Source organism: Heterocephalus glaber, unplaced genomic scaffold, assembly GCF_053883595.1.
Source record: "Heterocephalus glaber isolate CG9 unplaced genomic scaffold, H.glaber_assembly_v1.0 deba00001689, whole genome shotgun sequence".
Lineage (NCBI taxonomy): Eukaryota > Metazoa > Chordata > Mammalia > Rodentia > Bathyergidae > Heterocephalus > Heterocephalus glaber.
Genome location: NW_028258414.1, coordinates 12,300,135 through 12,322,932, shown reverse-complemented (window position 1 = coordinate 12,322,932; position 22,798 = coordinate 12,300,135). Strand labels below are relative to the sequence as shown.

Genomic DNA, 22,798 nt, shown 5'->3' with positions numbered 1-22,798 from the left:
AATCTATTTCCTACCAAAAATTATAATAATAAAGCATAAGACATCTATGGGAAGAAACCTAACGAAAAGTACATAGGCTATCTATGGAGAAAAGTATAAAATCATTAAATGAACTGAAAGATTCGATATCATAAAAATGTCAATTGTCTTCAATTCAAAGAAATTTTAATCAAACAGAAAAGTAGGTTTTTCATCAAAGTTGACATGCTACTTCTAGACTGTATATGGAAAAACATAAACCCAAACTGATTTTTTCAAGAGAGGGAAAGAAGAGGGAGAGTGAGGGAGGGAAAAAAAAGAGAGGAGAGTGAGTGAGAATTGGAGGTGAAGAGGGAAGAAAAGGGGAGAGGCAAGAGGAAAGGGAATCAGGCAAAAGAAGGTAAAAGGAGGGAAGGGGAGATTGGGAAGCTCAAACTACTACCATTTAAAACATAATAGAAAGCTACTGTCACCAAGACGTTACAGAGCAGAAAGCGACTGTTACTGAGCTATGTAACACAGTACAAAGTTATTGTTACTGAGACATGTTACACAGTAGACACCTACTGTTACCAAGACGTTACATATTACATGGATAGCAACCAGTTCAACCCGGGAGCCCAGGCACAGATCCATAGATTTATGTAACTTGGTTTGATAGATAGAGGGAGACTTTGCCATGAGAGAGAACTTACTTTTCAATAAATGGTGTTAGGATAATGGGTTATCAAACCAGAAAGGAGCTGGGGATAAAGAGAAGAAAGGAAATTCGATTTCTTCTTCAAATCATAGACAAAAAATCAATTTAAAAAGATAAAAGACCTAAATGTAAAAAAAAAAATTAAGCTTTCATTAGACAATATAGAGAAATATCCTTATGTCCTCAGAACACAGGGCAGGATTTTCATACAAAAAGTGGAAACAATAGAGAGCACTATTGATATTTTTAATTTTTGTTCATCACAGCACAAACAAAAGAAATACTATAGATAAATAGGAAAAAAACCCCTCCTATTCAAATGGGCACAGAATAAGGCTATTCACAGGAGAGGCATCTCAATATCAAAACAGAAAAAGATGAAAATCATTCAACCTCACTGGAAAATTAAAATTAAAATCTCAAAGTGATAAAATTCCATAGTTCAAATGTTAGTGAAAGTAAACGGTCCGCTGATGTCAAGTGTTAGCACAGATGGGAAGCCACAGAACTCTCAGGTACTCTTGGTGGTAACACAGCTTGGTGTGACCTCCTTGGAGAACACTTGGCAATTATCTGCTGAAATGGATTATGTGCCAGATAATTCTGCCATCTAACAATGCTTTGCCCAAGTATCTGCCGATACACATTGTTTTCCAAGTGCAGGTTGCAACCAATTTCTCATTAGTCAGGACATCACTGGGTTGAGGTCAACACTTTTTGAGGCCTTAATAAGAGATAGACTAGAGTAGGACATGCTGTAACAGAGGGAAGGCAAAGTAGGTGGACTTTCATGAAATGCTTGCTTCCATTATTTACAATGTAACTATATATATATATATATATATATATATACACACACACACACACATATATGATTACATTTCAATGTAGATTGTTACTGTAGATTACAACCAAAAACTTCTGAAAGCACTTCTCTCAGACAAACTGTTACATATAAGTACACAAAAAAGTATAAAAATGTTATCTGGGTCACTCTGTAGTAGCAAAAAAATTGGAAATAATATGATTGTTAAAGAAAAGAAAAAGAATGCTTACTTATAATCATAAAATGGAATACAGTATAACAATCACAATTACTGAACAAGAGCTATAGGTTGACTTGGAAAAATCTCAAACCATAATGCTAATAAAAGTAACTTACAGGAGTTATGGGCAGTATGATAATAACATTCATAGAACATTTAAAAGCACACAAACAATTACTACATAAAAATGCAGGAAACAAAAATAGATATATATGAGAATAAACAACACCCAATTCAGAACTGTAGTTACCTCTGCAAAGAAGGAAGGAAAGGTAATGGAGGGGGGGTTACACAAAAAGCCTCAACTATATTTGAAGGGTTTTTATTTATTATGTTGATTGATGGATATACAAATGTTGAAAAGATTACTTCCTGTTCTTTAGGGAATGTCTGAAATATTTCACAATTTTTAAAAAGAGGAAAAAAGACAAACTAAAAGGATATTTAGCCTAACATTTATGAAATTTCCAGGAAATAGACTGTCAAACAAATAAACAAACAAACAAAAAAAACCTTTCTACATCAAAAATATCGAGGAGATTTCTGTTCAAGACAGAAGTAGGTAATGCATTTGTTTCACGTCCTTCCTAGATTCTATGGAATCTACATATATTGCTTATACATATACATATATTGCTTAAATATAAATGAGTGAATTCGTGGAAGTTGTGGAAACAAGAGAGTTGTCATTGACAGATGTCATTTCTGATGAGTCTCAGGAAGGTGGGACACTGATGGGATCTCACTGGAGATGACTCTGAGCAGAGAGAACCACAGCTTCACGCTGCAAGAAGGCAGGAGTGCCAGCACCGTCCACACAGAGAGCAGGCATGGACTGTGGTGCAGAGCAAGGAAGTGTGCAATGAAAAATCTGTCTACTCAACAGCTACTCCTGGAACACCCACAAACCCACCACTCCCACTCCTGCCATACATAAGCACACACATAGGCGTTGGCTGAAGAAATCTCCAGCTAGAGCCTCAGGACTGCTCTCTAAACATCACAGAGTGAGTGGAAGGCAGGGTAGAAAGTGGGTGTTTTACCTATGGTGATGTTAACGACTGCAACAGCAGAATCAGAGGGTGGAGGGAATGGCAGTTTCACATGGCACAAAAGAAACTGAAGTCCTTCTATCCCCCAAAGTGAAATCTCTTATTTTGGCAATGCCGGTGTAAGCCTGCTTTTTCCCTTCCACTCCACCTAAAGGGAAGTCTAGTGTGGTGGTCAACAAGTTACACAAACTAGTGGTCATTTTAGAGAGAGATCTGATGGTTAAAAAGGCCTATTCAACTGTGCAGATTATCCTGCCCTTACTTAATATGGTCCTTCATTTAAAGATTACCAGCTATTGAAGAAAATCAAACCCATGAAAAAAAATAGCCAAAAGAATAAGCATTATAACTGATGCTGGAAAAAAGATATGCAGAAAATCGTATGTTCAGATATAAAAGTCTTCTTGGATCTATTAAGTAACATTGCTCTTGAAAAAGAAACTTAAAAGTTGGAAGAAGTTTCTTATTTATCCTTATATGTATATTGATATTTTCCTAAAATTAATATACACTATACTTACTATGATAAATATATAAATGAACCCTAACATATTTTAACTTTTAAAACTAATACAACTTTCTTTTCCATAAGATATTACTGCTGCCCAAGATATAATGGTAATGATTAGAGATGACATTAAATGGGAAATTGAGTAAGCAATTTCCTGGATATGCATTATGCACTTGCAGAATGAAAGCCAAAAGACAGGTAGGAATATGCTAGGGCCAACAGATTTCTGTTCCCCAGTCCACCAAAGCTTTCTAGATTCTTGCCAGATCTGGTGTCCTGACTGAGAAGTTTCTGGAGATTTGGCAGCACAACAGATTAACCCAGTCTGGATGTCTTTTAAAGTAAATATCCCCATTCCCATATTTATATCCAATCTGGGAAGGGCTTCACAAAATTTAGAAATTCTGCAATAAATTCATGTCTTGGAGAAGGCTCTGAAATTATCCTAATGTCCTAGAAGATACAGTATTTTATTGCCTTGGATTTTCTGGGAGAACTTCAAAATGAAACTGGTCTGCACAAAGAGGCCTGGAGCTAAGGCAGCAACAGTCCCCCCACCTTTTCAAGTGTGCCACCTATAGCGAACTTAATGTTTTCCTAAGGAATTCAGTGTTTTGAGAGAGTTAAGTTAGACTGTGCCTTTAAAAGTGCTTAAATGATACTAGAGAGAGCCTAATGCCACTTTCTTATAGGGTTTAAACAAAGAAAACTTGGTAAAAGAACAACTGATGTTTTTATAATTAAAGGTCATCTTAGCCTGTATCATACCATAGAGCTGAACAGCTTTATTTCTTGAGTTCTCCACATATGCACAAATGCAAAATACCTCAGCATCAGCCCCTGTTTAGTTGCAGACTTCCAGCAATACCATAAATCTAATTCAAGGTTGCCTAAGATTCAGAGGCTCCTGTCAGGAGTTTTGTCTCCGTGATCTAACTCTTTTCTTCCTGCTCACATGCTAGTTCTTTACCACCTTTATGTCTTTTCTCAGTCAACAAGCCAAAAGAGATCCTAAAGACAATTTAGCCCAAGGCCTTTATTTTAGAAAAAATTCAACGAAGATTCAGAGAGTTAAAGTGATTTACTTGAGTTGCACAGCAAATTAGAGGTGAAGCTGAGTCCAGAACTAGGCTTCTGCAGCCCTAAGCAATACTCTTTTTGCTATACCAAGTTTCCTCTCTAAAAAATACTAAGTATGTGATAATATGTTTCTTCACAGCCCTCAGCCCTTCCTCTCTGTGCCTTTTTCTTCTTGGTGCAACAGTTCCTCAATTTTTATTCACCAATAACTTTCCTTCAAATTCTATACCCACAACAAAACAGAAGAGGATTCATTGATGCTACCTGGTTCACTTAGTGGTAACATTTCTATTCTATTTCTATTACATTTATCCTTAAAGGTGCAAAACATCTTAATACTCCCCAAAGCAACATATTACAAAACTCAGTTATTATATCCACAGTTTAAATTCAGAAAACTAAATTAACCCTAGACTCTTATTTTGCACAAACCAATACTATAACATTTGTATCATTTCCTTAAAACCAGAAAGTACATATTGATTCCATTTAGTACTCACCACAAAAGTGATTTGATTGTGTCGCAGGTTAAGTTCAGTGAGTGAATCCAGCCCATTAAGATTATCAGCATGACTTAAAAGGTTCCTGGCAAGATTTAAAACTCTCAAATCACACAAATGATTGACATTTTCAATTTTGGTAATCTGTTAAAAAAAAGTAGGGGAGGGTGATTAGCATACCTCACATATACCTTTTTTTTTTGGTACGGGGGATCAAACTCTGGACCTTGCACTTACAAGGCAGGCGGTAGCACCACTGAGCTAAATCCCTGGCCCTACATATACCTATTATTTTAAAAAACCTAAAAATAAAATAGTCATTGGATTTAGTAACAAGCTTATATGAAGACATTTAAAATCTATTTCCAATTTCCTATCATTGTGGATAATATGAAGTCATTTAATTTGTCAAAATTAACTAAAGATCACAGTTTACAATTTGCCTATAGTAAATATTTGACATAAATTTCATTTTAAAAATCAGTAAGTCCATTGTTTGGAGAAGCTCCAAGTGCTCAACACTGTGAAGGGTTATGAAGGCTGCAGACTACCCGCCAAAACCAAACTCAATGGGAGCCCAAATCATGAGCGCACCACATGTGACAAAGCAAGTCTGCCCTCTGAGAGAAAAGGCAAGGGGAAGAATGAAACCAAATTCTCCTTGTTAACTCTGGTTACATTGCAGGATCCTGACAGCAGTCGAGTCTGAATGGAAAAGTTCAAAGAATTAGGATCCCCGGTGGAAAGTGAAGGTGAATGAGTAGAAATGTTTCAAGGAGGAGATGAATACTGCTTATTCAGGGGCAATAAGGGGACACTGTTTGGAACAAGAGGACTTGAATCATGGAATATGCTAATGAGCATCAGCACTGAATGCAGGCGTTCAAGTTCCCCACCATGAAGTGAGTGCTCAGCATCATTTCAGGCCTCATTATTATAAGACAGCAAGCACAGCACAACAGGGTGAGTTTCTACATGGCATAAATAGGGTCCTCATCAATCTCTTAATGCTCATATAGCAGATTTAAGTAACAATGAGTCATGCACATAACACAGTACTTTTCTTCTGAATATTAAGGAAATGAATTTCACAATCAGTAGAAATTAATCTGATTTGTATTGTCATGATAGTATTTCAATTTTTATTTAACACTTTAAAGCGCATGTTAGCTGAAAGAACTGTTTTTTAAAGTTATAATCTAGTTTCCATGTTGTTATTTTGACCCTGTCTTATACTCAAGAAATATCATCTAGATTCCTTCCAGAGTCAAGAAGAGACACATGTATGTGAATTACAGCTTCAATAATATGTAAAGGTAACCTACAATCATGTTTAAAATTTGTTCTAAGATTTGTTTATCTGGTTTATGAAAAAACAAAAAAACACAAAAATTGCAAAAGAAGGAACAAGGTTAGAGTATTTGCAAATGGTGGAGCTATATAAAACATGGAGTACAACATTTCAAAACTATATGTGATATAATTTGAAATGTATGGAACTAGTAAAATTACAAAATAGGCATTGTAGAGAAAGAAATCAGTAATGTCAGCACAAATTGAGAAATTTTCCCAAAATACTAAGGAAAAATGGAGACAGGAAGAATAAAATATAAGATGGGACTATGAAAAACAAACAATATAAATATAAGAAACATAAATGGAAAAGAACCAATGCTTATATAAAATAAAAGTCTCCTGAGCTCAGGAAAGATATATAGAGTGAAAGGCCACAACCGTCTGACCTGCTGCTATCATTTGGATAAGTGTCACCCAAAGGTCTCCAGGCTCCAGATCCAAGGAGGAGATGTGGACCTGTAAGAGGTGGGGCCTAGAGAGAGGCCATTAGGTCACTGGGTATGACCCAAAGGGGACTAGTGGTCTTCAGCCCATTTTCCCAGGCTCTGCTTCTTGATTTGAGATGTGAGCACTCTCTCCAACATGTGTTCCTACCATAATGCACTGCCTTTGCCAGAGGCTCAAACAAATGGGGCCACCTGATCTTGGAATTGAACCTCCAGAACTGTGAGCTGACATAAACCTCTCTATGTCTAAGTAACCCGAGTGGGGCACTTTGTTATAGTGAATCAGAGCTGAATAGTATGCCTTCTCCCTTTTAATAGTCCTAAACATTTCTTTTAGAAAACTCCCTTTCTCCAATTCCATAGGAGTCACTAATTAGAATGCCTTCATGGTTTGATTACTAATTTGGAAACTCTGAGAAGAAAGAGTTGATTCTTGAATATAGTTATTAATCTGTGATTTTTAAAAAAATAACTAGGGATACCATCTAGCTTCTTGATTGTAATCTGATAGGCTACAACAACTCTGATGGAATAAAGTCAGTTATTCATCACAGCCACAAAGTCACAAGCATAGAGCAGATTACAGAAGCTTCAGGCAAAGGGTAATATAAGGTAAGAGTATTTTTGATTGTTCTATGTATCTCACAGCAAGAAGAAAAAGATGATGAGAATGTTGGTAAGGAAAGCCCAATTATGAGTCACACCAATGAGAGAGAAAGAGACCCAAGACAGACGGCAGGGCTTCTTAATATATCTAGAGAATCTGAATGTTCTAGAGTAACCCAGGGTGCACTGCCTGGATAAAGGCAAGATTTCTACCTCGCCATATAGAAAGGACAACTGTTTGCTTTCAGATAAATACTCACAGGAAGGGCAGGTTGTGCCTTAGAAAGAGATACAGAGAGAGGGGAGTCTTTTGAAGCACATCTGTGTTTCCTTGAAGCATCCTGAAGAGAACAAATTCTGATAGAACAACCCAAAATCTAGACCAGAAATGAGTCAACCTCCCCAATTCCTCTGTACTCTCCACTATTCACATATCAATTGCTAAATCTTGATGTTTCTACTTTTTAAATATTATTCAATCTACCCCTTATAAGACTCCCTATTGCCACTACATTCATGCCATCATCCCTTCTCTGAAAGATTACTGTAGTTAGCCTCTAGGCTGTTTGCTCTCCAGAGGACACTGCCCCTCTCTCCACCTCTTTCCATTCTGCAAACCATCTCCTAAACACCATATTATTCCTCAGAATGCTTTCACATCCATAAGCCTATTATGTTTTACTTCATAAGGTTCATGAAGTAATTTTTATTTCCAAATGGGTGTAAATTCAAAAGACAAAATATTCTAGTTTTTTTAATTGCCCGATGCTATATTTTTAGAATTGGACATTGGTTGTTTCATCTTCTTCCTTTTTTTTTCTTTTTTTTGCTATTGCTTTATTACTCATTGTCTGCAACTTCTGAGTTCTCTGCTCATGCCCACATCCCATCCTGCCCTACTGTCAACATTAAAGAATAGGAAAACACACACACACTCACACTTCACTTTTGTGAGTCCTTTTCCCACTTTTACATATTTAAAAATGAGGGCTTGGTCAAGAATTCACAAGTTCTTCCAAAGTCCTCATCAGTGACTCATAAAGAAATCTTTGGAGGCTATTTTTTCCCAGAGCAATCTCCATGATCGTCTTTAGCTTTCTGTGCATGGTGGTTGCAGCCTCCTTCACTTTTGAACTTTTTTGTTTACCTTTGTTAATAACCAAAATAATGTAAAGAACTGCAGTGAGGTACACGAAGCCTTCAGTATCACTAGATGTCACACATGCCTTTAACTCATTCAGAAATGACCTGATCAAGTTCAAAGACTTTATTATTATTGTTCCTCTGAAACATCTTGAAAATAATGGAAGGTCAGAAAGATGCTCTGGTGGGGTTAGCTCTTCTATCTAGAAACTTTCTGCAGTTGGTGGCCGATCTCAACCACAGGCAGAGATCAGAGTGGAAAGTATGCTCCGGTAGACTGGGCTGTCCTCATGCCAGGTCCGCACAGTGGTTATGACCTCATAAAGTGGGGTCTGCACAGAATGAAGGAGTCCATGCCTTCTTCCAGTTGCTCCTTGAAGCTTTGTGCCATGTATTCCAACATATTCTGAAACACTTTCTGGACTCTGTCAAACAACACTGTAACTTCTTCATCGAATCTCTTTTCTGAATCAAGGAATTTCCAGTGACCTCTTTCAGAATGCCAAGAAGTAACAACACATTAAAACAAAACAAAACCCCTTTCACTGTTTGCATGATCACAAGACTCCCCTGCAGAAGTTGTATGTGAAACTTTGGGTCTCTAAGGTACCTTTACACAGAGTCAGGTAGGTCTGGATGATTTGCTGATGGAGCTTCAGGTGTTCTTCTTCTTGCTCCTGAAGAAAAGACAAAACCTTGCTTTCTAATCAAAACCCAGTGTCTTCCAAGACAGAGAGATGGACTTTCTCTTCCAATCCAAACTTGTGCTCAAGATGGACACTCAACCGGCAGTGGAGGTTGAAGGCTTGTAGGGTGGTGGCCTCACTGAAGTTCCAGGTCTTCTCATCTGGTGACCGCAGAAGGGACTACAGTTCTGCCTTTGACACCTCAAGTAATTTCAAAAGTTGGTTCAGTTGGGCCGGGGATTTAGCTCAGTGGTTTCACTGCCTGCTGCACAAGCACAGGGACCCAAGTTTGATCCCCGGTACCAAAAATAAAAAAAGTTGGTTCAGTTTCCTCTGGGTTGTGGAGAGCAGGCACTCTCAGTTCTTTGAATGGGTCACCAAGTACTTCATGTAAGCCAAGGTCAACTTGGGCTTCACTGGGTGCGTGTCCTGGATCTGCACTTTACATGTATCCTTGACCTGGGGCTGCTTCCCTGGAACCAGTCATTGATGATCTCCAGGATGTCCCCGACCTGTCCCCAGGAGCACAGGCAGTCCAGCAAGATGCAGTAGCTCTTGTCTGCAGTGCCTTTCTCCTGGCTCCTTAAGGTGGAGATCACCTCACAGCTAAACACAAGGATGGTGGACCCTGGCAGGAACAAAGGGATCTTGTAGCAATCAACCTTGAATACTTTTAGATACTGTACTCTGGAAGCACAGAGGAAAACTTATTAACAGTGTAAATGGGCCAGGGATGTGGCTCAGTGGTACCACACCTGCCTGGCAAGCACAAGGTCCTGAGTTTGATCCCCAGTACCAAAAAACAAACAAACAAAAAAAGCTAGTAAACATTTAATGTAATTAAATTTAATTTACATTTAATGTAAACATTTGCCTCTTTATTATCCTCCCCACTTCTACGGATGCTTTTCCGGATAATCACAATGGTTTCTAGTAAACCTGCCATGGATTCAACATCATTTACTGATAGTATTTTGTCCACAGTGCTCACATTCTCCTTCTCCTGCTCCTCTTGGTCCTCTGGACACTCTCTTAATGCCCTCTGGACACAGGCATTCAAGCAGTGGCAAATAACATGGATCACCTTTGCTATGTGGGTGCAGGCAGTGTGCCTGTGGGCATGCTGACAAAACCTCCAGGTGGCCAGGGGGTTCATCTGTATCAGCATGACACAGTGCTCACACCAGACCTCCTCAGGCTGGTTCACGGGAAGGAAAGAGCTGAAGATGAGGCTCACTGGGCACTAAGACACAGGTTAAGACTGTTTACAGACAAATAAAAATATGCCCCTAAGTACGGGGCATATTTTCCAAAACTTCACAGCCCACAGAGTTGTGATTTTCAGCAGCATATCCACAAAGGCCACTTGCAATTTCTTGGAGTTGTCATGGAGACTGCAGCTGAGGGCTAGCGATACCTGTTTTGGCAATAGCAATAGCAATGGATTGGTTTGTTATCCAAAATTACCAGCAAGCACTTAAAGACAGAGCAACGCACATCAACTGAGCTGGTATTAAATGCCAGCTCCCTGGTCACTTTCCTCAGAAGATCAGTGAGAATGGTGGGGGCCATAATTTCCTAGTATTTGGAGTTATTTGACAAACACTGAAGATCCCTGTAGATCAGACCATCAGATAAGGATCCTCTAAAAGGCTATAGTTCTTCAAACTGTTTGTAAATTTCACTCTCCATCTCCATAGCATGCTCCATAGCATAGCATAGTTAGGATCCAGAACAGGAAATGCCTCAGGAAAAAACAATGAAGTAGTTTCTAGCCTTTAGTCTTCTCCAAAGGATGGGCTTATATAATCTATAAAGCACCTCTTCTACTCCTCGCTGAACATTCTTTTGATGGTGAAAGTATCTCAGCAATTTCTATACTGTGGAGTGCACTGCAGACCTCTTTGGAAGGTGGATGCCATGGAGCAACAAGTTCTGGATGAGGTCGTTTTTAATAGTCTCCAGTATTTTCCCCAAAGCCTTTTTCCAAGCTCCAAAATAAAGTTCTGCAATGTTCACCCATCAGAGATTTTTGTAATCCCCATAACTGGTTTTTAATGGTTCCAAGAATAATTTCAATAAAGTTTATATTCCAATTGAAAAGAGAACTAAGAAATCTTCCCTCCTTTCTTGATGTAACTAACATTTATGAAGCACTCTAGCAGCATATCTTTAATTTCCCTACTCTCCTTTGAGACATAATCAAAGGAATATAAAGCCTGATGCACACCCCAGAGCCAACACACATCTGCACAGGCTCCTGTCTCCAGACTCCTCCCGAGCAGCATGACAAAAGCTGTCTTCCCCAGGTCCTCCTTAGCAGCCAGGCCCTGCTCCCCCCACCTGACACACAGGGCCTCGATGGAGTTCTTTCTAGAAGCAGGCTCCATTCGGACTCCAGCAATACATACAAAATGCCAGTTAGTATTACCGCACATTCCAGCTGGGCCTCACAGTTCTCACTTTCATTTTCTGCAGAGACAGTGGCCAGAATCACTGACGTAATTGCAGGGATTATTTCTATTCTGTGTTTCATTTTTGGACCTTGCTCTGTTTCCGTATTATCTTCATCCTGGACTTCTACTATCTGCCACCCATCCACTAGGCTTTCTAACAACACTTCTGTTAATAAATTCTTCAGTCTTTGCCATAATTCTTTTGTCTCCTTGAAAATTTATCTAGTAACTCATTTAGGCTGAAAGGATCAGAGGTATCTTTATGAAGTTCGACAAACTGCAGAGGCTCTCTGACTTAGTTCCTTAGACTCAGCCTGTACAAATGTCTCCCATTTTTCCAAGACATGAAACTGTTCAATTGGCACTTGACCAGACGTTTAGCGCACTGGAACCAGATTCAAAAGTGATTGCCAGCACCCGCCCTGCCCTTATCGCCGGAACTGAGACTGGGCTCGCCCCGCCCCCCGCCCCCCTCTGACGGCCCCGCCCCGCCCCGCCCCGCCCCGCCCCTGAGCGTGATGTCCAGCCCCCAGGCTCTGTGGCTGCTGTCGTCCTTCCTGGGCTGTGCTTGCGCTAACGTCACCACGCTCCTGTGCGTCCCTCCAGCCTCGAAGAAGAGAGGAAAGGAGGGGAGGAGAGTGGGAGTAGGAGCAGGGAGAAAGGGAGAGAAGAGAAGGAAAGGAAAGAGGAGGAGGAAGAAGAGGTGAGAGCCAGAGGAAGTAAGGAGAGGAAGGAAAGGGAGAAGAGAGAAGAGAAAGGAAGTGGGAGGGAGGAGGAGGAAGCTGATTTCTTCATCTTGAGTAATTTACCTTCTGAATTTAGAAACCGGAGGTCACTATGACCATGCGTTTTTATTTTGGAATACTACAAGCTTCTTGGATTTAGATATTTTGAAATAAGACTCAAATCTTCATTTAAATTTTTCTTCTTGTAAATACAGAAACTTGAGAAACAATTATTTCTCAAATATTTAATCTTAAACCACAGAATATCACAGACATGCTTATAAGATGCATAACACAGGTGCGCTAACAAAGAACAGCATTCGTCATCAGTGTCGTGGTTGGTAAATAATGCTGCTTTGTAAATAGTGCCTATATAGAGCGCACAGATCAAATGACATGGTATTCATTTACTAGGTGCACTTGAAGATCCCAGGTAGTGCCTAAGAACACTTAAAGAGATAATTTGAAAACCATACAAACATTGCCCAAACTATAAGGATTCCAAGTGTTTTATATGTTTTATCCGTGATTTACTGCTAATAGTTACCAAAACTTGCTTGAATAGGCTTAATACCTTCAATGAATCAGTAAAGTCATTCTTAAAAATCTCAATGTACGTATGATCCTTAAAAGTATTATAATACAGTTTTCCTAGACATTTTTCTAAAGAGAAAAAGAAAAGCGCTTCACAATACCTGATTTCCATGAAGGTCCAAAACATCTAAGTTTTTTAGATTCTCCAGATTTGAGATTTTCTTGATTCTGAAAATCAGAATAAGTTGAGTAGAAATATGGCTGTAACACATTTATCAATAAATAAAAACATATTAAGGTGTTAACATGTAACTCATACTTTACTTTTCTCTTTATACATATATAGCAACTATTTATATATTAAGCAACAATATATCTTCCTTTGGTTTAAGTATAATTTAAAGATGAAGTACCAGCAGGGTGAAAGATAGCTTAAACATCATCTCTTTAGAGAGAAGCAATTCTATTGCCAAGAACCTTGGGGCAAGGCACTTATTCAAGGCAGTTCATCTTAGAATACAATCCACTCTTACTTACTTGTACATACAAAGCAGTAAATTATCTGGCTGCTGAACCGTCTGCCAGCCTTAGGATATCTCCTACAACAGGCTTACTCACTGTCCCAGCCACAGGAAAATATTTCTATCTTTCCATCTACACCCCCAGTACTATGTGTTATCTATCTATGTATCTATGTATCTATCTACCTGTCTGTCGGTCTATCTACAAGACAAGGTCTAAGTTGCCCAGGCTGCCATCGAACTTTTAATCCTCTTGCCTCAGCCTCTCAAGAACTGAGATTACAGGCATGAGCCACCTTGCTGGCCACAGGGCCCTTCTTGCTTAATGGCAAACCTTTTAGAGCTTTCAATGATAACAAACATCGAGCTGAGGCACATATGCCACATGTTTGCCACCACTGCACCTGATAAGCTCATTTCTGACTTAGAGTATTTACCCTAGCTGTTCTTTCTGCTTTGGTGTTTTTCTCCCAAATCCACATGGTTCACACCTTCACATTATGCAGGTCTTAGCTCAAGCATCTTCTTAGAGATGATTCTACCTAAAATAGCCCTCCTTTTTGTCCCCATTCCTCTCTTCTCCTGCTGTAATGGATTTCACAGCATTTATTATCGCCTAAAATTATATTGTTTTTGTGTTCACTTTTTTATTATCTCTCTTGCCAAGACAAGATCTGACCTTCAAGAAAGCAGAAACTTTGATATGTTCTCGACTCTACCCTCAGCACTCGTACAGTCTGTGGTACCAAGCAGGTGTCTAATAGATATTTAATAAATGAATGCACAGAATAAATGGATGAGTCTTAGGTATATGAGTATCTATAACAGGATTATCTGTCACGCAGACAAATTGTACACCAGCTAAGTGCTTTTTTTGTGTGTGAGACAGAGTCTCACTGTGTGGTTCAGGCTGGTTTTGAACTCACTATGTAGCCCAGGCTGGCCTTGAACTCATGAGAATTTTTCAGCCTCCCAAGTGCTGGGATTACAGGTGTGCACTACCATGCCCAGCTTTGATTTGCTATCTTGTGAAAAGGCAGAACTTTACTATAGAACACATACACACACACGCATGTATGCACACACATACACATGTACACACACACACACACACACACCAAGCACAGTGGGATGCTCCAGTAGTCCCAGCTACTCAAGAGACTGAGGCAGAAGGATCAGTTAAACCCAAGCATTAAGGACCAGGCTGGGAAACAGTTATGGCTTGTGTCTAGATGTCCCCCACCCACACACAAACAAAAGCCTCATGTGGTCACAGGTGGGGCTTTTCAGAGGTAGCTGGATCTAGAATATGTGATGCTGGGATTAAGTGTGTGATGCTGAGATCAAGGGTGTTTGACTAATAAATTAATCCACTGATTGACTTGGCATAGTTCTGAGTAGGATTAAGGGTGCCCCACCCTGGGTATGAGTGCTACCCACCCTAAGGGCTGGTAGCCTGGATAAAATATAAGGGACAGAAAGAGGGCTAGTGTCATCATTTTTCACTTTCTTGCTGTTTGCTGTCTTCTGCCTTCCCTGCTTTGCCATGGACAGTTTCTCCTCCGTGATGCCTCTCTGCCATGCCAACCTGCCTTGGACCCAGCCAACTATGGACTGAAAGCTCTACAAACTGTGAGCTAAATAAATCTTTCCTCCTCTAACTTTGGGAGTTGGGTATTTTGCCTCAGAATGAGAAAAGTAACTAATACGGCAACATAGCAAGATCCAGTCTCAAAAAAAAAAATCCACAATTTTATCCCTAAAATTCCACCTAATGTACACTGTAATGGTTAGGCCTACCTATTGTCTTTTTTATTCCTATCTTCTATGCCTACTTTACCTGCTCGACTGCCCCCAACTGCCCCCAACTTCCCAAGTAGATTCTTCTAACAACAGAAAATGCCACATAATTGTTATTGTTCCTATAACTCCTACTTTCCCGTACTACAACATTCACAGGGAAAAGGGAGCAATGGCAAATGAGGGACAAAATCTCATGTAATCCATTCCTATCACCATGTATCTGTCCATACATACCTATTTCTCTTGTCTCAAAGAACCGTTTCTCCCTGAATGCTTCCAGAACCTGGATCACCTCTTGAAATTTCATAGTTATATGCTAATAACCATGTAAACTCAATGATATAAAGGAACTTGAACACCATGAATTTCTGTCTTCATTTGACCTCAGCCTTCTTACATCATTGCCGAAAGAAGAATTATATCACCATGCAACTCAACCCAACTTAGTTAAGAAAAATATTTAACATACACGCAGAATTACTATCACTAGTGGTTTTAGTTTTCCCCCTCTCGCTTTCATGCAGTCATACTCCCTATGACCACAACTGTCTCCCATCACACACCATGACATTGGCAGAATGTTCCCTTTTCCTAGAAAGTGACCTACCTACCTCTTTGAACACCCCTTGCTCATTTCATCCAAACCATCAGAATTCTTCTGGACTCCATTAGCCTTCATCCAGAGCCACGTACTTAATATTATTCTGTCATTTAATTCTCACTCTAGTAGCTAAACTAATAGCCAAACCAGATGGAAACAAACAAAACTTGTAACAAAATTTTTTCTCTGCCTGCTTTGCTCTTGAAACACCTAAAAACACAGAGGAAATTTCGGTCCCTAATAGTACAATGTAGGACAGAGTCATGCTTTCTAATAACAATATGACCTCACAGGTATTAGAGAAGATATTTGTTCAATTCTTTTATACTCTCAAGCTCACATTCCCTAAAAGAAGAATTCTCAAACTTTTGTGTGTATGAGATTCCCCGAAGGATTTGCTGAAATATAGGTTATCAGTTCTTCTCTTTCTCCTTGGAACTAACTTTGCCATCTGGCTGCTCTTGTATTACTGAGTTATTGAACACCACAGTGCAAAGTCTTCCAATCTAAAGAATCAAAGGGCTGTGTTTCTGCATTGACCACAAACTCTGATCACCTGCAAGACACTTCAACCACAGGACACTCCGTGTGCAATAGTCTTCCCATGGGATCACCAGGGGCTCACATCCTCACTCCTCTGCTGTGACTTGAAACATTTTCTTAACTATGACTACAGTCACATTATGACTCTAACTGCAGATTCTAGTTGCCCAGGGGAGCAAGAAAAGCAGTGGGTGAGCAAGTCACTCAATCAGTAAAAGTCAAGGCCAATGAAATATCTGGCAGTCTTGCTATCATGAGTTGCCTTTGCCATTCATTCTCTCCCCATCTTCAGCACCTGAAATGATCTAAAAACAGGTTCAATTTAAAGAATTCAGAGGCAGATGAAGGTATCAGTTAACCTAAGTGGCCACAGGTCCCAGGTAGTAATGTGAGGAACTTGCAGAATCCTTATCAGATACCAATTAGCTGAAGGTTGTTACATTAACACCAATGTGACCTGAAAGGTTTTTTATGAAAAGGTTTTCTTGTACAGAAACAGACACTGGAAAAAGAGTAGGCTAACCCATCACCTAGGCAGCTATAGACCTCTAGGGCCATGTCATAGCCTGTCCCTAGCAGCCACATTATGTTACCAAGACCAGCATAAAAACCCCTTCCAGGACCTATATGAAGGCTTGGCTTTTCAAGGGTCAGAGATAAATCCTCAGTAGGAAACTTCAAGGAGTCAAAAGGAAGAGAACAGAGTACCCAAAGTTCTGGCAGAGAGCTTTATGTCCATAATACTGGGTGATCAGAAAAAGATAGAGATCATTATAGCCTGTGATCAGAAGCCCACCATAAAATCTGGAGAGGATAAATAGGAGAGGGTGAAGACAGAAAAATTAGACAGCAGGAACATCAACAGCAAAGTGGAATTGGGAGAATTTTAAAAAGGAGTCTTACCAGGGGTCTTCTGAGCTTTAGAGGAAAAATCTTTGCTGGAGGCTGCTTAGAGGCTTGAGGTTGGTTAGGCTTTCCACTGTCCTGGACTAAAAGATGGTGCAATGCTTTGCAATGTGGGAGGGAGAGAACTTTATGAACTTGACCAATGTGAGCAACTGAGTCACCCAAGGTAAACACATGAGAAGATAAGGTGACAGATATGCCTCCCTCCTATCTGCATTCACAGGCAGGTTTCCCTGATGCTCACTAAAGTACTGCCACAGGATAGACCTGCTTCCTCAAAGCTTAAAGACCCCTTGCTGTGAAAGTCACCTGACTGGAGAGCTCCTGGCATATATGTTAGGGGTCAGCATTTTACAGATATTTCTAGGTAGAAGGTACCAAAACAAACATGTTATTTCTGAGAAGCCAGAGAGACAGAAAAATAGACATAGGAAGAAAAAATAGAGACACAATTTTAAATGGCTGGAACCAAGACCACCTCTTAGATGCTGTTTAAAACCAGAGAAAGAGATTAAAAATATCTCTAAAAAATGTCTTGACTCAAGGCCTTAGAGGAAGCCATAGAGTAATGGTACTAAAGAATAAATTTAAGCTCGATAAAGAAATCAATAACTGAGTGTCAGAGAGCAGTAACAATATCTGGGACAGCAATAGGGAACACCTAGAAGGGAGAGCCCTAAATACATGACAAGTTAATTCCCCTCCTTACTTCACTCAGGGAATGGCCATGAGGGAATGCTCCTATGGTGTACATTTGTAATATCTACCTTGGCAAAATTCACTTGACTGCTCCATTTCCACACCAATAAAATGAGAGAGCTGGTCTCTGAGGTCCTGTCAAGCCCTAATGATCTATAACTTTATAATTTTCCCCAAGTTCTCTCAAACTACATAATGATCAATTTAACACGAGCTAATTGTGGGTGATAAACTACACCAATGGGAACTTTCAGAGTAACCACAAAGGAAAAATAAGATTTTAAAATCCTGGGACACTATCCTTGAAAAAGTATTTTTTATTATCATTGGGTAGTGGGAATAAAGAGTGCCAAGTTAAAGAAATATGGACTTTAGCATATCATGTCATAAAGCCCTCAATTCAGATGGGTCCTGCCCTATAGCAGGAGAAAGGATTGTATACATGGAGACACCAAGAACAATCTGAACAAACAGGCCTCACTAAGTGTTCCTCTCCCCCGCTTATTACCATTAGAGCATACCCCCTTTTGTCTAATAATATTTCTACATGACTCTCCACTTGTCACCACTTAAGCACAAAAACAGTTTTCCCTGTTTCTTGGGGGTTTTCATTTCTGTGAAGTACTATGTCAGATACTAAATACTTATACTAAATAAATGTTATGCTTTTCCCTTAAAATCAGTCTTTATTATCAGTGTGTCAGTTATGAACCTTGCAATGAGTGAAGAAAAGATATTACTCATTTTTGAACTTTGTTAACACAGCCCCTCTTTGTAGGTATTGTAAAAGCTATTCAGTAAAACAGAACAAAAAGTCAAAAATAAATCTCGAGGAAATGAACCAGCAATTGAGTAGCCACACTACATAATACAGCTGTATACAAGGAATTGGAGAGGTACACATACAGAGCATAATACTAAACAGCACATACTGAAACTGCCACCTGAAAAGAATCACTAATTTCACAATCACAAAGTAGTGACTATGTACACTTAGTGAAACACCAAGAATGGCAAGTGAAATACACAAGCCTAACGTGAATGCATGTGCTTAAAATATGTCCTAAGAAAATATAAAGTTATAGCCAAAGTCAGCCATGTAAGATATGGCACTGGAAGCAATATAAGTAAAATATTCAGAAACTATTACAGAGTTTGACAAATTATCAGGCTGAATCTCATAAAATAATTCATAAGTGAATCTTAATCCATTGAAATAATTTTTCAAAAATTAGTCTAATAGTTGTAAGGTATTATTCCATTCTGAGTTGCCATCAAAACACATATGACTCTACATTAGTCCTAATGTATATTAGGCTACAAACAAAAACTGCTTTTCAAAGAATACCTGTTTTTCCCCAACAGAAGAACACGGAGGGATCTCAGAGTAGAAAGCCCACTAATTTCTTCAATCTGGTTGTCATATAAATCCAAAAATATTAACCTCTGTAGATTAGAAATGTTTTGGATCCGAGTTATAAAATTGTGTTGAAAGTTCAACAAACGAAGGTGTTCTTCTCCATCGATGATAGGACATACAGTCAGCTTTTGCCTAGAAAAATTTTTTAAAGTCAGTACAATTTGGATTCAGCAGTCTGTCTCATTTTTTAATATTGTTATTATTAGTATCTTTGTGCTCTTGTGTTTTGAGAAATGACAAATTGGACCACTTCCAACTCCCTGTATTATGTGACCTGTATTTAATTATAAATCATGCATGAAAAAGCCAATAGACTTTGACAAGGGGAATTACTAAAATTAAGTCTAACCCCTCATTGTATTAAATAAATCTCCAATGTCACTATTTCACATGAAATTGACTTAACATCAGAAGGCTTTCAAATGTAACTGTCTGCTGTGGTAGAGGTTTAGATGGTCAAAAGAACCACATCACATAACCAGAGAATTGCCGTTGGCATCAATGCATTGATGTAAGAGACTGGCAGGCAACCAAGTCATCAGAGCAAAAACCATATAAAAGTGTCTCCTTTAGAATCACAGACTCATGAGTTAGATGAGTCACAACAGCAAGAAACTCAACTATCTATAGTTGACTTGATGGAAAGAAAAATTTCATTTTGAATCCATTAATGGTAAGGTAGTCCTAAGAGAATATTTCCACAGAAGCTTAGGTGTTAGGTCAACATGTTCAGCACTAACTGAACTTTTAGGGTATTTAGAGTACTCCAAGGGAGGATGAAACATTAATAATGTATGTTTTCATCGGCACTTAAAACACTAAGCCTCTTGTGTGCAAAAGTTATGTCACATGTGAAGCAAAGAAATAAAGGCTCTTTAAGTAAGTTTTCTACCAGTATGATAATGTGGCCAGAGAGGAAGTACTGAGTGCTGCTATTTTGAGAGGTTCAAAAGAGTTTTTTAAAGAAAATATATCTCTGTGTGTGAATAATTCTAACAGAGGAGTTTATTAGAAATATTTTCTTTCAGTAAAAATCAAGTTAATATATAAGCTTTAAAGAAACAGTGCTATGAGCACAAATAAAACTATGAGAGTGATCGGAATTCTCCTTACAATAAAAAAAATTATTAGCAAAAAGTATTAAATGAATGTTAATGGTTGATGAAAATACAATGTTAAAAAATCGGCTGAAGAAACTGGTTTAAAATAAATGTTAAAAATATTAGGTAATAGTTTAATCCCCTTAATTTATGGATAATATTTAGAATTCATCTCATTCATAAAATTATATTTCTTATAGTGGATACTTCTGCTATGTAAATTATAAATTAGCAAATTATCGGTATTCTAGTTTAAAATTTATCTTTGTGATCAGCTTAGGAAAAGCTTAAATTATTTCCTTTTTCCTATTTAGTTTTTCTGTTTCTCATAGCTAAACTTACTGATATCTACCAACTTTTATTTCACCCAATTCTTGTATTAGTTACCACTAACATAGGAAAAGAAATAGCTTCTACCACCACCACCTTACATAAATTGCCATAGCTTGAAATGAAGTCACTTCCTTGGATTCTAAACACAAGCCTTAAGTCCCAACTCCAAGGCCCACCCCTTAACCCTGTGAATCCCTGTCACCCCACCAAAAGAAGCAAGCACACACACAATAAGCAATGACCCAGTGCCCTCCAGGGGAGCTTGCTATGACTAAAAATCCCTTGGGTGGTACATTTCTACCCCATTACTGACATTTTGCTTCTGTGATTCCACCTACGTACTGATAGGCTACATTCCTGGTACTCTAGGCCAACCCTAACTCCTGGAACCACCAAGGCCTAGCTCTTCCAAGCCTTTTTCCTCAAGCTAGCATCTACCCTTGACCTCTACCACACTGGCTAGGAAGCCACACAGTGTGGAAGAAATCACTGCTGTTACCCACTGGTACTCAAAGATTCCTAAATTACTCCCACGCTGCTGGCTCACCTAACTTTCTTGACTGCACATCCTGGTTCCCGTCAAACTGTGCCTAAGCTTATTGCATCTTTGTGGAGCAGGTCTTTCACACCAGCTTCTGAAGTCAGTCTCCTCTGTCCTGACTTTCTTGATAAGCAAGTCTCTACCTCATCAATGCTTGGGTCCCCTCCCCAGAGGCCCATGCTGCTAAGGACCATCTTCACAACAGCCAGAGTCACCCCAAGCTACAATTTAGAATTCCCAAACCCATCAATCCTACAAAATTTTGCCTACAAAATACCACATCAGACCTCCGAGAGCTTTTTCTCAACTACACAGGTGGTCCGTTACAACTTATTGTCGGGTGTGCAATGCTAACCCACAGCTATGTATAGAAGTGTTTTTTCTGCTGGTTATACCACCAAGCCAGGGGGTGGAATCCTTCATTGACCACTGTATTATGGGTAACTTCTTAGATATAAAGTTGGGAATCAGTCCTAAATATAGTCATTCATTTACAAATTTTTTTTATCAAGAGCCTATTCTGTACCATGCTCTGTTCTAGGTGCCAAGGATACAGAATTGAACAAAAATCCCAATATTCATGGAGCTTAGGGTCTAGCAGGAGGAGACACACAACAAATATAAGTAAATATTTAATATGTCAGAGGATGGCAAGTGCTAAGAAGAATAAAGCAGAGAAGGGGGCTGAGGAATGTCAGGGTGGAAAAAGACATACTTTTGGAGGCCAGATAAAGTCATCCCTAAGATGATGAAACCCAAGTAAAGACCTGAAGGGGTGAGGGGCTCAGCCTGCAGAGATGTGGGTAGAAGACCCACATCCCTGGGAGAGGGAGTGGCAAGTACAGGGTATAGGCACGAGTGATGTACTCAGGAACAGCCAGGAGGCTGGAGTGGCTGGGACAGACTGAGAGGAAGAGTGTACAGGAAGTGAAGAGGCCAGGGAAGCAACAGAGAACTAGACTGGATGGGGCCCAAGGAGCCCACGTGAGGACCACACTGTCAAGGTTTCCTCACAACAGCACTATTATGGTTTGGATAAGTGTCCCTTCAAAGGCCTATGTGTTAAGGCTTGATCCCCACTGTAAGGTGCTACTGAGAGGTGGTGGAGTCCATAGGCTGTTGGGCCTTAGTGGGAGATTATAGGTCTTTGGGAATGTGTCCTTGAAAAAGATATTAAGATCCACCCCCCTTCTTCCTGTTTCTCTCTCTTTTGCTTCTTGGCCAACAGAAGGTGATAGCTGGGACTACCGCGCACTCCCACCACAATGTGCTGCCTTGCCACAGGGCCAAAAGCAATGGAACCAACTGATTATGGACTAAAAACTTCAAAGCTGTGAGCCAAAATATACTTGTCCTCCCTTTAAGCTATTTGTCTCAGGTATTTTGTTACAGTAATGCAAAGGTAACATAGTCCTATTTTTAAATTGCTATCCTATGGTTTTTCTCATATGAGAGATCCAAAGTATAAATGAAGTGTAGAACAAAATGAAAGGCAGATGTGGAGAAACAGG

General features: G+C 39.3%; 1 protein-coding gene, 1 long non-coding RNA gene and 1 pseudogene across 14 annotated transcripts in view; 1 reads left to right on the top strand and 2 right to left on the bottom strand.

The window, feature by feature from the left end:
* Lrrc49 (leucine rich repeat containing 49) overlaps positions 1-22,798 on the bottom strand; it is a 166,428-nt gene that overhangs the window by 110,886 nt on the left and 32,744 nt on the right. For all 12 annotated transcript variants that reach the window (XM_087199201.1, XM_087199199.1, XM_087199200.1 and 9 more), the window contains 3 exons: positions 19,242-19,445; positions 12,982-13,048; positions 4,869-5,012 (listed from right to left, as the gene is read on the bottom strand). In XM_087199201.1, the coding sequence (XP_087055327.1) occupies positions 4,869-5,012; positions 12,982-13,048; positions 19,242-19,445 (415 nt within the window). The remainder of the gene's footprint in view (positions 1-4,868; positions 5,013-12,981; positions 13,049-19,241; positions 19,446-22,798) is intronic.
* On the bottom strand, positions 4,889-11,929 carry LOC106010325 (condensin-2 complex subunit G2 pseudogene; annotated as a pseudogene). Its single transcript, XR_015446486.1, has 4 exons — positions 9,968-11,929; positions 9,435-9,823; positions 8,216-9,335; positions 4,889-5,012 (listed from the first exon to the last, which is right to left on the bottom strand). The product of XR_015446486.1 is annotated as a condensin-2 complex subunit G2 pseudogene (transcript).
* Positions 12,158-22,792, top strand: LOC147821864 (uncharacterized). Its single transcript, XR_015446512.1, has 3 exons — positions 12,158-12,264; positions 14,896-14,973; positions 22,516-22,792. It is a non-coding gene; the product is annotated as an uncharacterized LOC147821864 (long non-coding RNA).